Here is a 16,258-nt window from a genome sequence, read left to right on the forward strand (position 1 = left end):
AATGATTAAATACGTACCCAAATAAATAAGTAAATAAATTCACAAATTCCTGCATAAATAAAACAATGAATAAATAAATACCCACATACATGAATAAATCCACAAATTCCTGCATATATAAAACAATGAATGAATAATACCCAAATAAATAATAACTAAATAAATAAATAAATCCATACATTTCTGAATAAATAAAACAATGAATGAATAAATATATATCCAGATGATGAGTAAATAAACAAATCCACACATTTCTGATTAAATAAAACAATGAATGACTAAATAAATTCGCAAACAAACAATTAAATATATATGAAAATTCACAAAGTCTTTATAAATGAATATATAAGTATTTAATAGTGTGGGCAGATAAATAACTTTCAGTTTTGCTTTTACTTATTCCCCCAACATTCATTTATTTATTTATATGCCCGCACTATTCATTATTTATATATTCATTTATGCAGTAATTTGTGGATTATATATTTATTTATTTATTTGTTTGTTTATTTATTTATTCATTGTTTTTGCAGGTTTCGTCTTCCATATCGAAAGACAACATATGAATATGTAAATTTGTAGTGCAACGTCGTAAAACATTGTACAACTGTTTGTACAATTATCCATAAAGTCATCCAGTTATCACATTAAGGAGACTAGAAAATTGTATGAAAAAGTTTTAAAAGTGTTTTCTTTTCTACTTTCAGTTCAGCAATTTCTTATTCCCCCAACATTTGTGTAATTTATTTAATTATTAGTCTGCCTGCCAGCACATTTATTTATGCAGTAATTTGTAGATGTAGCCTACATTTATTTTTTAATTTTTTTTGCGTATTCATTTATACATAGTTTTATTTATGCAGGCATTTGTGTATTTATTTATTTATAGTTTTATTTATGCAGGTTTTATCCTCCATGTATCCTATTAATCCCATAAAAAATATATTTAAAATATATATTTCAAACTATACAAAAGATAGTTGATATAATAGTTTTTTTATAAGTATTATTTCATAGATTTTTATATATCTATTCAAAGTTTGTATTTATATATATATATATATATATATATATATATATATATATATATATATATATATATATATATATATATATATATATATATATATATAATGCATGCCTGCCTGCCATGTAACAGACAAAAAAGTTACATCTGTATAGCTGTGCATACTTTTTTCCAGTCCTAATATAAAGTGCTCAGCATAATTGAGTACAGCCCATTTTGAAAATGAATATTTTTATCCATTTTACAGAGAATAATACATTTTGTTGCGTTTAAACAAAACAGATTTGTTGAACAGATATATTTGTTAAAATAATATTTTAGTCACCAAACATATTTAGAAATAATAATAAATAATACATTTAAATTCAAGCAAAATATTGAAAAATTCCAACCTACAAAATTTCAACTAAATTTTTCTATTTTTTGCTTCTCTTGATTTTTCCTCTTTTTAAATATGTATTAAATTTTCTAAAACTTATTAATTTGGCTGTGCTTGTTTTTAGACCTTTATCGTAAGTTATTTTGTTAGATAAGCTCCAGATAAGCTCCAGAGCACTGTACATGTCCATGGAATATTTAATTTACATAAACCCCTCACGTATTCAAAATGTTGTATCAACGTTTTACAGACATTGGATCAGTTTGCAAGACAATCATCGTTAATGAAGATTAGCACAACAATTGCTGTATGCAAATAAAACAACCTGCAAATTGTGCAAATGAATACTCCTATAAAGAGAGACAATCATCCATTAAAAAGCTGATAATAGTCTTTATGGTCAGTCAAATGATGATGTGTCTCTAATAAAGTGATGCTGTTGATTGTGACTGCAAGTGCTTGCCGTGGCAGTGCATGTTTGCTAATACTGTATGCCTAGTTCATTTCAATTCATCTTGATTTCTAAAGATTGTGTCAAAGACTTTTTCACAGTCTGGTCAAAGCAGCTTAAAGTTCTAGTAAATTGAAAATGCTTTAGTACAGTTTTAGTAGTTCACAAATACATGATATAAATATATGTGAAATAGATGTACAACTTTACTTTTGCAAACTCTACACTTCATTATTATTATATCTACACTTCATTTTTTAAATAACGCACTTGCAGATTTATTTAATCAGTACACTATTAAACTTTGAATATACTGAATATATAAGTTGTATAAATATAAATTCTGAATATAGTGAACTGAATATATAATTCAGTACACTATTTCATTATTTTAAAACATGTTTTAACACAGTTTAATCTGCTTTTAATGATTTTATTCTTTGTTTTTATTTTCTTATAAGCCTGTTTACAGTCTATGGTCAAAACAGCTTAACATAGAAGTTCTGATAAATTGCTTTAGTCCAGTTTTCAGTGATTCGTAAATACATGAAAGTTGAATGTGCTGGCCCAGTTTATTATTTGCCTAATAAAACTTTTACATATTCCTATTTTTTTTCTATTGATATACCTCATTAAATAGAAAATGAGCCAAATATCCTCAAAAAGGTCCACTTTTTGAGAAAAAGAACCACCACTTTTACCAGCCTGGCTACAGGCCTGAACACACAAGCGGATTTATTTAATCAGTACACAACTAAACTCTGAATAAATAAGTTATATAAATATAAATTCTGAAAATAGTGTAACAAATATATAATTCAGTACACTATTTTAGTCTTTTAAAACCTGTTTTAACACAATTTTAATCGGTTTTCCCTGTTTTTAATCATTTTTATTCTTTGTTTTTACATTCTTATACTTGTCTCTTCTTTCCTGTTCATGTACAGCACTTGAATTACTATAGTGCATGAAATGGACTATATAAGTAAACTTGCCTTGCCTAAATAGTGTAATTAAATAATTTTCATTTAATTATTTTGTATTATTATGCTAGAACGAACATTTACAAAGATACAATATGAACAAAGAGACAAAAATGGGTACATAAATAAAATTCCAAGTTTAAATGTTTTACACCAAGAAATAGCTTTACATAATATAATTGTTGGAGTATTTTAAGTTCACATATAAATCAAAGTCCTTTCTGAAAAATGTACTATTATGGATGTAAAATTTAGCCAGAAAATCAATAAATTATTAACACATTTTCAGTGAGGAGGATCTAAGTTCAGAGAGTAACCAAAGAATAAAAATTTTGGGGATATACAAAACTTTGGAAATAAGATTTTTTTATTAAAATTGGATAAGTCAACCCAAAACACTTTACAGTAACTACACTTCCAAAGTAAATGATTTAGTGTTTAGTCATATTGAATACAAAATGAGCATTTAGTGGAAATTATGCTCGTTTGGTAGCTTATTTATTGAGTTGCAATATAACTTTTATTTTGAAATCGTATTAGATTTTCTCGCGTGACGTCAGGATTACATCGAGGTTGGAGTTCATGATAAAAAAACACACGTGGGTTGTGTCTGTCTTGTCAGGTCCAGAAATTCGACAGACCTCTGTTTGTACCTGCTAATGTTTTGTAAGCACGTTTAATTACATGTCAAACATATAGCGAGACTGACTCGGTAGGAGCTTCCGCGCTTTTTCTGTTTAAATGTTGTCATCTGACTTTATTCACCAAATCAGCATTTCTTTTAATCAGCCAATATTATGCCAATTATTTACAGACACTTTTACAGTAGTTACAAGCAGTGTCCGTAATCAATACGCGCATGTTTTTGTGCTTATGTGTTATAGAAATATGGATTATTTGCCGGACTCTAACGCCAGATATAAAGATGTGGATTACTGGAATGAGCGGTACAGGACGGAGGAAAGCTTCGAGTGGTTCGGAGACTTCACCAAATTCGGGCATCTGCTTAAACAACACGTGGGAACCGAAGAAAACATTTTGATGCTGGGTAAGTTTGGTACTTCGATACAAAATCTACATATATACTAAATATTCAACGAGTAATCTTAAACTGTTGTGTTGTGTACATGGCGGATCATCAACAGGGGGCGCTGCTGCATTGTTTTTCGTTACATTTTACAGTTTTTCTCGTTTACTAAAACAATTTAAGAACCCTAGCTCCATTTTATTACATAATCCAACACAAAACCTCACCTTCAAACACTGTTAACAAAACCCCTGACTTCTCTTGTAAAATAAAATGAAACTTTTGTCTCAAAACAGTTTTACATGTGTTCAAAATCAAACACTGCTCTCAAATAATAAACCAATTTATTCACTCTGACACTCTCAAGTAGTCAGTAAACAATACAGCACAAAACAGATGCAGTTCTCAGGGAGCATAACTTTTTTTTATCTCAATGTTCAGGCCCATACAATTTGTTCATTGTACAGCATACAGTCTACAATGCACTGTACTACAGTATACAATACTAAAAGGGACAAAAATCAAAGGTGGAAACGTGATCAATTACCTTCTTCTTGTCTTAGTTCAGGGTTAGGCCAGAACACTTCATTGACATCACACACAATGCAATGTTGTCTCTCCAAAAGCCACGGTTAAGCGTGTGTGTGTTGTGTGCCATATACAACCTTTGACATGACTCCTCACCTATATCACCACATCCTAAATCCAAGACTTGCAGCAGATCTACTCTGGTGTAGGGCTGTCTATCCTACACTCTCCATAAAACACCTCAATCGGATTTAGGAAAGGCGAGTATGGAGGGAGGTATAAGTTCATAAACTGCCCATTGCACTCGTTCTTTCACATAGTTTTTTTCTAACCATGCTTTGACACTCCTCCTCCCACCTCCATCAACCTGTTTGCTTATTTCGGTTGTGTCACTTAATTTGAAAAACATGACATCAGTTTAGAGTGTTTGCATTCAATCAGTGACATACTTTCTCTATTTTGATTTGATTGTTGCTACTTAATGCCATGTGCATTAGAGTGCAGAATGTGTTTTGAGAATGTGTTTAGAGTTTTGCTAAAAAAAGAAAACTCTTAAGTAAGATCTGCACATTGTGTTTTACCATGTGAAATGGTTTAAGGTATTGACAGCAGACTGCACAATTAGCTAAATGAGGTCAGGCAACTAAGAACTTTGTTAAGCCAATGGGTTTTAGTGTTTTGTCAATTGAGACATGCTGTAAATGCCATTTTGTTGTGTCTTTCCTTTATAAAATGTATTTAGGGTATTGTGTACAGTGAAAATTTGTTCAAAGATTTATTCCAGATTGAATTTGTGGAATTTTGTTTTGTTTTAGAACTTAAGAACTAATTTAGCATTTTTGGAATAAAAAAAAGACATTTTGAAATCATTCATAAATTAATTGTTGCTGTTCATTTGCTTACTCTGATGGCAGCTTAGAGTACCACAGGAGAACATTGAAAGTGAATTTTAGCTAAATGCCATTAAACCGTGGTCTTTGGTGATACTTACAATGCAAATAAGTGTCTACTTGCATTTTTAGAGTCACAAAACAAGCAAACATATATTCAGGCAAAATAAAATTAATACCCATGGCATCTAATGCTAAAGTTAGCTCTTATGAAGCAAAACAACAGCAAAATCAGACATTAGGATTTTTTTTCTTTTTTACTTTGGCATTGTTTCGAGGTTAAATTAAACTCCAAGGACTTCATAGACAACAAAAAATCTTAAGCAGTACACAAATACACCTCATTGAAAATGTATTATACACATAGTTATGCCCTTTTTGAAAAGAACACTATATATACTGCAGGTTAACTATGTGTATACACTGTCCACACTATTCACAACACCATGACCTTTGACTGTAATGTAATAACATGCACCATTTGTATTGGTGCTTTGGAACAAACATTAATGTAAAAAAAGCACTACACAAAAAAAAACTTCAATAAAATTTGATTAAATGCATATTAAATATTATATCAAGAAATAGCTTAATGTGCTTCTGTTTTTTTAGATCAGTTATTGGCATGTTTTTTATAGCAAAACAGGCATCTAAAGCTGCTTAAGAAAAAGTGAATCTTAATAGAATCACTTTACAAAATGCCTTTTAAAGGGATAGTTCACCCAAAACTGAAAATTCTGTCATAATTTATGCACAATTCAGTTGTCAAACATTTTTGATATCTTTCTTCTGTTGAACACAAAAGAGGATACTTTGAAGAAAGCCGGAACCTAGTAACCCCTGACTTCTGTAATATTTGTTTTTCCTTCTAAGCAAGTCAGTTGTTTATTCTTCCACGTATCTTCTTTTGTTTTCAACATAATAAACAATTGATAAAGGTTTGGAATCACCTGAGAATAAGTAAATAAATAGTCAGTAAATGTATTTTTTTTTTCTTTTTGTGAAATATCCCTGGTTCCTTTTGTGGTTCATTTTCTAAATTCATACAGACATCTTCATCATTAAAAAAGTATACAGAGTTGAAGTCAGAATTATTAGCCTCCTGTATATTTTTGTCCTTAATATCTGTTTAAAAGAAAGAAGATCTTTCTCAACACATTTCTAAGCATAATAGTTTTTATAACTCATCTCTAATAAGTGAATAATATTTTATCTTTGCCATGATGACAGTAAATAATATTTGACTAGATATCTTTCAAGATACTAGTATTCAGCTGAAAGTGACATTTAAAGGCTTAACTAGGTTAATTAGGCAAGTCATTATAGAATATTGACAAAAAGCTTTGCTTAAGGGGGCTAATAATATTGACCTTAAAATGGTGTAGAAAAAAATGTAAAACAATTTTTATTCTCGCCGAAATGAAACAAATCAGACTATCTCCAGAGGAAAAAAATACTGTAGTTTTACTGTACTATGTAAAATTCCTTGCTCTGTTAAATTTGAAAATTTAATTTAAAAAAAAATCACAGGAGGGCTGATAATATTGGCAGGTGGACAAGCAATGTGCTGAGTTATTTGTTGACCATTGCTCTAATAACATTAGTTGCAATACTTGCAGTGTTATAGTCAGGCTCAGTGTGGCAGTGTTGTTCAGCTCACGCAAACTATATAGTCGGTATTCAGCTGCTGCTGTATTGGAGATGAGTGTGGACCTCTGACATGCTCTCTGAGCTCTGGATCTGCTCGTCAATGCAATGACACGAGCTCCCATCCCCCAGGGACCGCTTCAGCTATATCTCAATCCAATTACCAATCAAACGGGCCCCTATTCACACACTTAAAGTGGCATAATAAAAGCGCATTGGTTTCGAGGCAAGTGTGGGTCAGCGATGAGCTTTATTTCATGCGGCTTTAAAGAGCACCGATCAATGAAGTGCATTTCTAATGCAGCGTTTAAAGACTAGTGATTAACCTTGAAATTAAAACGCTGTGATTTAGCATGATTTGAGTGAGGGGATTCTTGATAGTTTGGATTGATTGGACAAAACGAAATCGGAAAGAATTATTTTTATGCAAATGTATAATGTTGAGAATCTTATATATGTGCAGTTGGTTCAATAGAAACGTCAAAATACGGTTGAAAAAATGCATTCTTGCTTCCTAATAGGTAAAACCAATGCAGTCTCACTGCACTTCGTGAGGTTTGATCTCATTCATGCTCATCCCCCATTGATGGGTATGGTTAGGGGTGGGATTTGAGCTCCTGTAACTGTATGTTTTTACATGAATGAAATCATATGAAGCAAAACCTGTTGTTTGAAGGAGAACAGCAAAGAATTAAGATTTAAAATGAGTATTATAGGAGCTGCACCATAAAGCTTTTAATATGATTTGATCGAATTCATGCTCATCCCCCAAATGAGGGATAGAGTTAGGGGTGGGATTTGAGCCTCTTTTAAAAGCTGTATGTTTTTACATGAATGAAATCGTATGAAATGAAATCTGTTGTGGGGTGGCCCAGTGGCTCAGTGGTTGGCACTATTGCGTCACAGCGAGAAGGTCACTTGTTCGAGTCCTGGGCTGTTTGAATTGGCATTTCAGTGTGGAGTTTGCATGTTCTCCCGGTGTTCGCTTGGGTTTCCTCCGGGGGCTCTGCTTTCCCTCTTTGTCCAAAGACATGCCAGTTTAGGTGATTTGAATAAATTAAATTGGCAGTAGAGTAGGACTGCTCGATCATGGGAAAAATCATAATGACGATTATTTTGGTTATAATTTTAATCACGATTAATCAAAACGATTATCAGTTGAAGTCAAAATTATTCGCCCTTCTGTGAATTTATTTTTATATATAAATATTTCCCAAATAATGTTTAACAGAGGAATTTTTTTTGTAGTATTTCCTATAAAAAAAATTTCTTCTGGAGAAAGTCTTATTTGTTTTAGTTTGGCTAGAATAAAATCAGGTTTAAATTTTTTGAAACCTGTTTTAATAGCTCAATATTATTAGCCCCCTTAAGCAATATATATTTTTGATTGTCTGCAGAAGAAACTACTGTTATATAATGAGTTGCCTATTTACAATAATGTTTCTAAGTACTTGATTGCAGCTGAAAGGGCAACCGGTGTGTAAAACATATGCTGGAATAGTTGGTGTTTCATTCCACTGTGGTGACCCCTAATTAATAAAGGGACCAACCAGGGGTGTCCAAACTCGATTCCGGAGGGCCGATATCCCGCAGATTTTAGCTCCAACTTGCCCCAACACACATGTAAGATGTTTCTAGAAAGCCTTGATTACCTAGTCCAGATGTATCTGATTGGGGTTGGAACTTTGCAAGACACTAGGCTGAAGGAAAATGAATGAATGAGTGAATGATTGATACCTATTGTTTGAAGGACAACAGCAAAGAATAAAGATTGAAAGTTAGTATTATGGTAGCTGAATCATGATGCTTTTAATAAGCCATTAAATGATTCTTGTTGTAAATATGTCAGCGGAGATTTTTTTGAAGGTTCCTATAACTAGCAGTGATTTAACGGGATAGTTGAAAATCACTAACTAGTTGTTTAAAGGGATCGTTCACCCTAAAATGAAAATGATCTTTATTATTTACTCTCCCATTTTCAACCACTCTTCTTTCTTCGAAGACGACAATGCAAAGAATGCTGGTTGCTGGCAGCCATCGACTTGCATAGTAGGAAAACTAATTTTTCCTATATTATGGAAGTCAATTGGTGTCAGCAATCAGCTTTTTCCTACTATTGAAGTTGATGGGTGCCTGGATTTAAGCTTTTTCCTACTGTGGAAGTCAATTAGTGCCAACAATTAGCTTTTTCCTATACTGTGAAAGTCAATTAGTGCCAGCAACCAGCTTTATCCTACTATGGGAGTCGATGGGTGCCTGCATTTAAGCTTTTTTCCTTCTATGGAAGTCAATTGGTGCCAGCAACCAGCATTTTCCAAGATATCTTCATTTGTGTTCCCTTTAACCTTGGAATTAAAATGATGTGGTTTAGTCTGAGGTGGTTTGATTGTACTTGGTAGGATTGATTTTTGATTTTGCTAAATGAAATGCAAATTGATCGTATTATGCAAATTAAATTGAGTGTTTGATACTTGTATGTGTTTTATGTTGAAAGAATAACAGGATTTGCTTACAAGAGCTCTTTGAGGAAACACCCTTTTTCTATCTGCCTCTCTCTCTCTCTCTCTCTCTCTCTCTCTCTCTCTCTCTCTCTCTCTCTCTCTCTCTCTCTCTCTCTCTCTCTCTCTCTCTCTCTCTCTCTCCACATAGACACACTTTTTACACTCACATCATGTTTCCTCTGCAGTCGGCTCTCATAAACATAACAGCTACTCTCTCTGTGACCTTTCTCAACCGGGTAACAGGGCGAGAGTTTCTTACGCACACACACACGCACACACATACATACACACACATATTTTCTCATATGCTTCACTTGTGACCTCTGACACGAGTAATGTAAATGTCTTTTCTTTATGTAATGCTGCGGTTGTGTTGCTGGTGAGTTTGATATTGTAGTTTCTTGTTCATCTTATGGTTAGTGTTTGTTCTCCGTCCGGCTCTTTCTGTTTCTTTCACTGCCACTACACAGATTAATTTGTTACGAAATTTTCTTTGTCCTTGTCTTCAACTGTGTGTGTGTGTGTATGTGTGTGTGTGTGTGTGTGTGTGTGTGTGTGTGTGTGTGTACGTACCATGCCTAATGCATCAGGGTAGATAGAATCTTTCTTTTCTTTTTTATTTTTTTTCTTGCTCAAGAATACTGGCCACAACAACATAAGTCCTTACCCATAATGCACTGGCTGGGGGCAGATTCCTGAGCAGGCTGTTAAGGCTGCGTGTCTCAAGTTTCGATGGTTGTGTAACTGTTTGTTGCATGAGTAGAAGAGGAATCCCTGCAGTTAGCATTGGCAGATTCTGTCACAGGGAGAAGGCAGTGCTGATATGTGTGGAGCATATGAAAAACTTGATTAAAATATATAAACAAATGAATTCCAGCAGCATTAATGGAAACAATGGTGTAAAACGGATCATTTGGAAATGGGCATGTTATGATGTCACAAACATCAGTAAATTTGCATATCAATGTTATGTTTTTTCAGGGATTTAGCTTGACCTGAGAAATGATGTATGAACTGCTTTTCATAGGTAATGTTCCTAAAGGTTTGTTTGAGTGGAAATATGCATGAAAACCTACCTTTTTTGGACTTTTTTTTTTTCCTTCGGTCTCGGCGTGGTTAATCTGTCTGCAAGGATAAACGCATTGAACATATGAAATGTTTGGCAATTTATTTGATCCAAAAGACAGTGAAACCGTAATTTTAATGCCTTTTATATTTAATAAAAGGTAAGCATATTTTTTAATATTACTCTAATCAAAAAACGTTTATATTCGTGTTATGTAGAAACTTATTTCGGTGATGGCAAAGCTGAAATTTTAGCATTGTTCTTAAGTCAAAAAGCAGAAAATAGAAATATTTGTAATTTAAAAAAACAGGTTTGACTGTCAATTAATGCATCTTTGCTGAAGTAAAATGACAATAAAACCATAATAAAACTGCTTTAAACGGTTTCATCTGTGAAAATTTTAGGGCTGTTTGGATATAATTAGATTATGATACATTGCTGGGCGGCGCAGTGGGTAGCGCTGTTGCCTCACAGCTAAAAGGTCATTGGTTCGAGCCTTGCCTAGGTCAGTTGACTGTGTGGAGTTTGCATGTTCACCCTGTGTTGGCATGGGTTTTGTTCGTGTGCTCCTGTTTCCCCCACAAGTCCAAAGACATGCGCAATAGGTGAATTGGGTAAGTGAATTTGTGTGTGAATGGGTGTGTATGGGTGTTCCCAGTGATGAGTTGCAGCTTAAAGGGCATCCGCTGCGTAAAACAGATGCTGGTTAAGTTGGCGGTTCATTCCACTGTGGCGACCCCTGCTAATTAAAGGGACTGAGCCAACAATTTTTTAAAAAGAATGAATAATCCATTGCTTCTAAAATAACTCGAGGAGGATGAATATAAATGTAAATCATCTCACTCACCTTATTTATACATTAATTTGTACCTGCTGCAAGCAGATAACATATAATAATAGGTAATAATAATATATTAGTAATAATGAGTTAATTAGTTATGAAAATAGTTGTAATTATGATAAATACCCTAAAAAACCTTTTTGGCTAACACTTCAGTTTAAATTTTAACTGCTGAATTATTACATGCCTATTATTATTATTATTATTATTATTATTATTATTATTAAGATATTGGCTGTTAGTGCTGTCAACCTCACAGCAAGAAGGTCACTGGTTCGAGTCCCGGCTGGGTCAGTTGGCATTTCTGTGTGGAGTTTGCATGTTCTCCCCGTGTTGCCGTGTATTTCCTCCGTGTGCTCCGGTTTCCTTCACAGTCCAAACACATGCCCTATAGGTGAATTGGGTTAGAGAAATTGTCCGTTGTGTATGAGTGTAAATAGTTGTGTGTATGGATGTTTCCCAGTGATTGGTTGGAGCTGGAAGGGCTTCTGCATATGCTGGATAATTTGGAGGTTCATTCTGCTGTGGTGACCCCAGATTAACAAAAGGGACTAAGGTGAAGGTGAATGAATGAATAATATGTTGCTTCTAATATAACTATAACTTACTAGCTATTAATAACCAGCAAAATACGAGCTTATTGAAGCCAAATGTATAATTAATGATTTATGACGGAAATTGCACATTATAATAAAGTGTGACCAATTTCATAGTTTACTTGCTCTGATGCAAACCTGTATGCGTTCTTCTGTGAAACACAAAAGAACATTTTCTACCTGTTAATTATAATTTGTATTTATTATTTTACTTACAATGGCAGCAAACATGACTTCAACAAAAACAAATACTAATGGGTTCTGCAGAGATAAAGCAGGTTTGGAAATAAATGAGGCTGACTAAATGTCACACTTTTTATAATAATTACTGAGTGATCGCTCGTTTTCATGGTATATGGCAGCATGTAGCTGACAGAGTTGAATCAAATACAGAGCATTCCTGTAATCTAGTATATCCACCTGTGTAAGTACCTGTATTTATGCCTACTCAAGTGTGTGTGTGTGTGTGTGTGTTTGTGTGTGTGTGTGTGTGTGTGTGTGTGTGTGTGTGTGTGTGTGTGTGTGTGTGTGTGTGTGTGTGTGCTTTTTCCACTCAGTCAGTGGGCAAACTCGCATTCATTAGAGTCACTGCTGACAGAATGGAAAGAGCAAAGATAGGCTTTGAAGTGCCCATTGCAGCTCATACCAGCATGCCATCAGCAGGACACACACACTCTCTCTCTCTTCCTCCGTTGCTATTGGTTTCACCGCTGCAGTGAACAAGCTATCAAAGAAAGAGAGATGCATTCAAGTATTCTTTTGTTGTGCGTCAGAACAATCTCATTTCGTCTTCAGTGAAACAGTTTGAAGGCACTGACTTTTGAATGAACCATTTTTGAATGGAAAACTCATGAGTCACTATTGGTCAGAATGAGTGTGAGTCTCTCTCTCTCTCTCTCTTTCTCTCTCTCTCTCTCTCTCTCTCTCTCTGCCAGCGTCGTCTTTTTTTCTTTTCTTTTTTGTTTCCTTATTACCCTCTTGAGAGACACAACATGTTGTAAAGCCGGACTGCACCACTATGATGAGAGCGAGTCCTGCATCTGGTCGACATGCAGCACTTTATGAATGAACGCATGAATCGGTGAAGGGATGAATGAAAGAAGGAAGGCAAGCGAGTGAATGAACGGTTGGGGGAAGGGAAGGCTGCGGTGTTATGCGGTAGCTCCTCTTTGGCCCCGCCCAGCCTGTTTTGTTCTTCCTTCCTCTCCCGCTGGCGTTTGATTGGCTGAGAGGAGTCAATGCTGCTGGAAGGTACTGCAGTCATGTGGGGGTTACCCTCCCCCCTTCCCATCACTACCTCCATGGTTTATGAATGAAAGTTGGAAAAATTGAATGAAGGAATGGGTTGGGTGTGAGCCTTTTGAGTGTGCTCGCATTGTGTTGTGAATATTGCTCTGGATTTGATTAATTAAATGGGTTTGCATATAGATCAAGCATGTTTGAGTATATAGAGTTTTATTACATTTTTGAGGTTGTCATATGCATTTTTATGGCTCATGCTGATTTTTTTTAATGCACCTTTTTTAATTAATTTCTTTAAAAGCATTTCTGTCAACAGTTTCTTGTTGTGTTTGGCAAAATTAGAAATTTTTCTTATTTCAAATCAAATTTATCAAGTAGATTTCTGTTGCCGATTTTATATTGATTTTGTTCACTCAGAACTGAAAATTGTATGTATTCCTAGCATGTTTAGGTGTGTAGAGAGTTTTACTAAATTTTTGAGGTTGTTATATGCATGTTTTGGTAGTTAAAGGAGTATGTTTGTGCAGAAATGTTGGATTTTGAGGTACCTTTTTATTTTTATATTTTATACAGTTAGAGCATTAACAATAGAGCATATTTCACTATATATGTGGATGCGATTTTGTAAAAAGATACTTTTCTGCAAGTTAAATAAAGGTTGTTTAAGTATTTCTGTAGACAGTTTCGAGTTGTGTTGGGTCAAAATTAAAACAATGGTGCCTGATTTCAAGTTGAATTAATTTAAGTATATTTCTGTTGGTAATTTTATTAAATGTGTAAGTTTTGTCTCAACTGAAAATTGTATGCACTCCAAGCAAGTTTGGGTATATAGACAGTTTTACCACATTTTTGAGGTTATTATATGCATGTTTTGGTAGTTAAATGAGTATGCTTGTGCAGAAATGTTAGAATTTTTTTATTACACTTTTTTATTATACTTTTTTTATTATATTTTTATTATCTTTTTATTATCTTTTTATAATTTTTTTAATCATTTCTGTAAACAGTTTCTTGTTGTGTTGGGTCAAAATTAGACATTTGGCGTCTGTTATTCTGTTATTTTTTTATTTAATTCATTTGAGTGTTTCTGTTTGTGTTTTTTTATGTAGATAATATAGAGAGTTTTACTACATCTCTCAGGTTGTCATATGCATATTTTATGACATTTAAATTTAATTACATTTAAAAATTATTTTTTTTTATACATTTCTACAGTTTGAGCAGTATGAATAGAGCACATTTCATTCAACATGTGGATGTGATTTTGTAAAAAGATACATTTCTGCAAGTTAAATAAAAGTGGTAGAAGTATTTCTGTTAACAGTTTCTTATTGTTTTGGCCTAAAATTAGAAATTTGGTGTCCGATTTCTAATTAAGTTCATATGAGTATATTTCTGCTTGTGATTTTTCTAAAAATATGTGTTTTGTCCACTCAAAATTGAAAATTCTGTCATTTTCTCAACCTTTACTAAATCCAGACCTGTTTCACTTTGTTCTGTTGAGAAAAAAAAGAAGATATTTTAAAGAAGGCTGGAAACCATCAACATCTATAGTACTTATTTTTTATACAAATGGAAGTCGATGGTTACAGGTTTCAGATTTCAAAATTGTTCAACAGAATAAAGAAACTAATAAAGGTTTGGAACCACTTGAGGGTGACTAAACGGAGAGTAATCTTTCATTTTTGGGTGTAAATAAATGTGTTTTGTGTTCCACCTTGTATTGTGCAGTTTACATTCACACATCTTTTAAATTATCTTGATATATTTTAATAGCATTATGTAAAAAAACTGGCTTCTTCTGGATCGCCAACTGTGCTGCTTATTTGTTTGCAGATCGGTGAGAATCTGTCTCTCTCTCTCTCGCATTCTCTTTCTCTCTCTCTCTCTCTCTTCCTTTCCCGCTCTTTGACTCATGTCTGGAATATTAACTGGGTTACCCGGGCAACGGGGCTCGGATGATAGATGGGCTCTCCTCCGATAAATGGGGCAGCGGATGCACATGAAAGAAAGCTGTTTGTGTATGTGTGATATACGAAAGGGTTCAGGTTGAACCTTGTACCTGATAAATGAACACACACACCTACACACACTCATCCAAGCCATATTTCCATATGCATCAGGCTAGTCAAGCTGACTCATATAAACATATTTGTTTCTCTCTGGTTAATTTCTATGAGCTCAGATGCACATTTTGCCAGTTGATCTTCTGAAACCTTTCATTTACCCAGCAGCACATAATCACACAGCCCTCACCTCAACTCATGAGTCAGGCATTAGTCCTTCCCAGGAGTCTCTGGGTCTGTTTTGCAGTTTGTTTTTGTTGTCAGACTATCTATAAGCTAGTCAGTCATTGGTGCAATTTTATATATATATATATATTGGTTTCAGAGATTGTTGGTTAGTATTACTTCCACTCCATTGTACTAGTACAGGGCAAACCTCAAATCGGACTCGGAGTGGTGCATTTTGAGCTGTTACTATGGTAACCTGGGATACTGCGGAGAAGTTTTTCCACTAATGTATTTTATTTATTTATTTTTTTCAGATCCTCATATTTGTCACTGTTTTGTGCTGGGAAAATAAATTCTGTATTCTTAATCCTTTAGTCTTGATTCAAGAGCCACTAAATATTGGTTACCAGAGGGTAGGATGATGATGTCGCCAAGTAAAGTGTTCAAAACAACAGCAGCTTAGTGTGTCTAGACTGATGTGGTAAATGTTGGTTAGGGCAGGTATTGTGGTTGGGCAATGTCGACCAATTTGGCATCGTACGATGTCTAATATGAAACATTGCGTTAGATGATGGCATTGAGCAGGTGAATTAATTATTTATGAATAATTGATTAATTAATTAATTCATTCATTCATTTTCTTTTCGGCTTAGTGCCTTTATTAATCCGGAGTCGCCACAGTGGAATGAACCACCAACTTATCCAGCACGTTTTTACGCAGCAGATGCCCTTCCAGCTGCAACCTATCTCTGGGAAATTAATTAATTCATTACAAATTAATTATTTGTTGTCTAACGTTTAACTACTTGACTTACATGGTCTTTGTTTTACTCATAAACAAATCAT

The 16,258-nt window shown here is 33.9% G+C and overlaps 2 protein-coding genes across 7 annotated transcripts in view; both read left to right on the forward strand.

Annotated features, from left to right (window-relative positions):
• klhl24a (kelch-like family member 24a) overlaps nucleotides 1-16,258 on the forward strand; it is an 802,375-nt gene that overhangs the window by 207,280 nt on the left and 578,837 nt on the right. The window lies entirely within an intron of this gene.
• The window catches only part of ece2a (endothelin converting enzyme 2a), a 142,325-nt gene continuing 129,517 nt past the window's right edge, over nucleotides 3,451-16,258 (forward strand). For 5 of the 6 annotated variants that reach the window (XR_015478910.1, XR_015478911.1, XR_015478909.1 and 2 more), the window contains exons 1-2: nucleotides 3,451-3,506; nucleotides 3,725-3,888. Coding sequence is in view for 3 of the 6 variants with exons in the window: in XM_087241374.1 (XP_087097500.1) it covers nucleotides 3,729-3,888 (160 nt within the window). In the remaining 3 variants the exon portion in view is untranslated. Of the gene's footprint in view, nucleotides 3,553-3,724; nucleotides 3,889-16,258 lie in introns of all 6 variants that reach the window. The other variant, XM_087241375.1, reaches the window with a different exon arrangement.

The sequence above is a fragment of the Danio rerio genome, chromosome 2 (genome assembly GCF_052040795.2).
Source record: "Danio rerio strain M-AB ecotype USA chromosome 2, GRCz13ab, whole genome shotgun sequence".
Taxonomy (NCBI): Eukaryota; Metazoa; Chordata; class Actinopteri; order Cypriniformes; family Danionidae; genus Danio; species Danio rerio.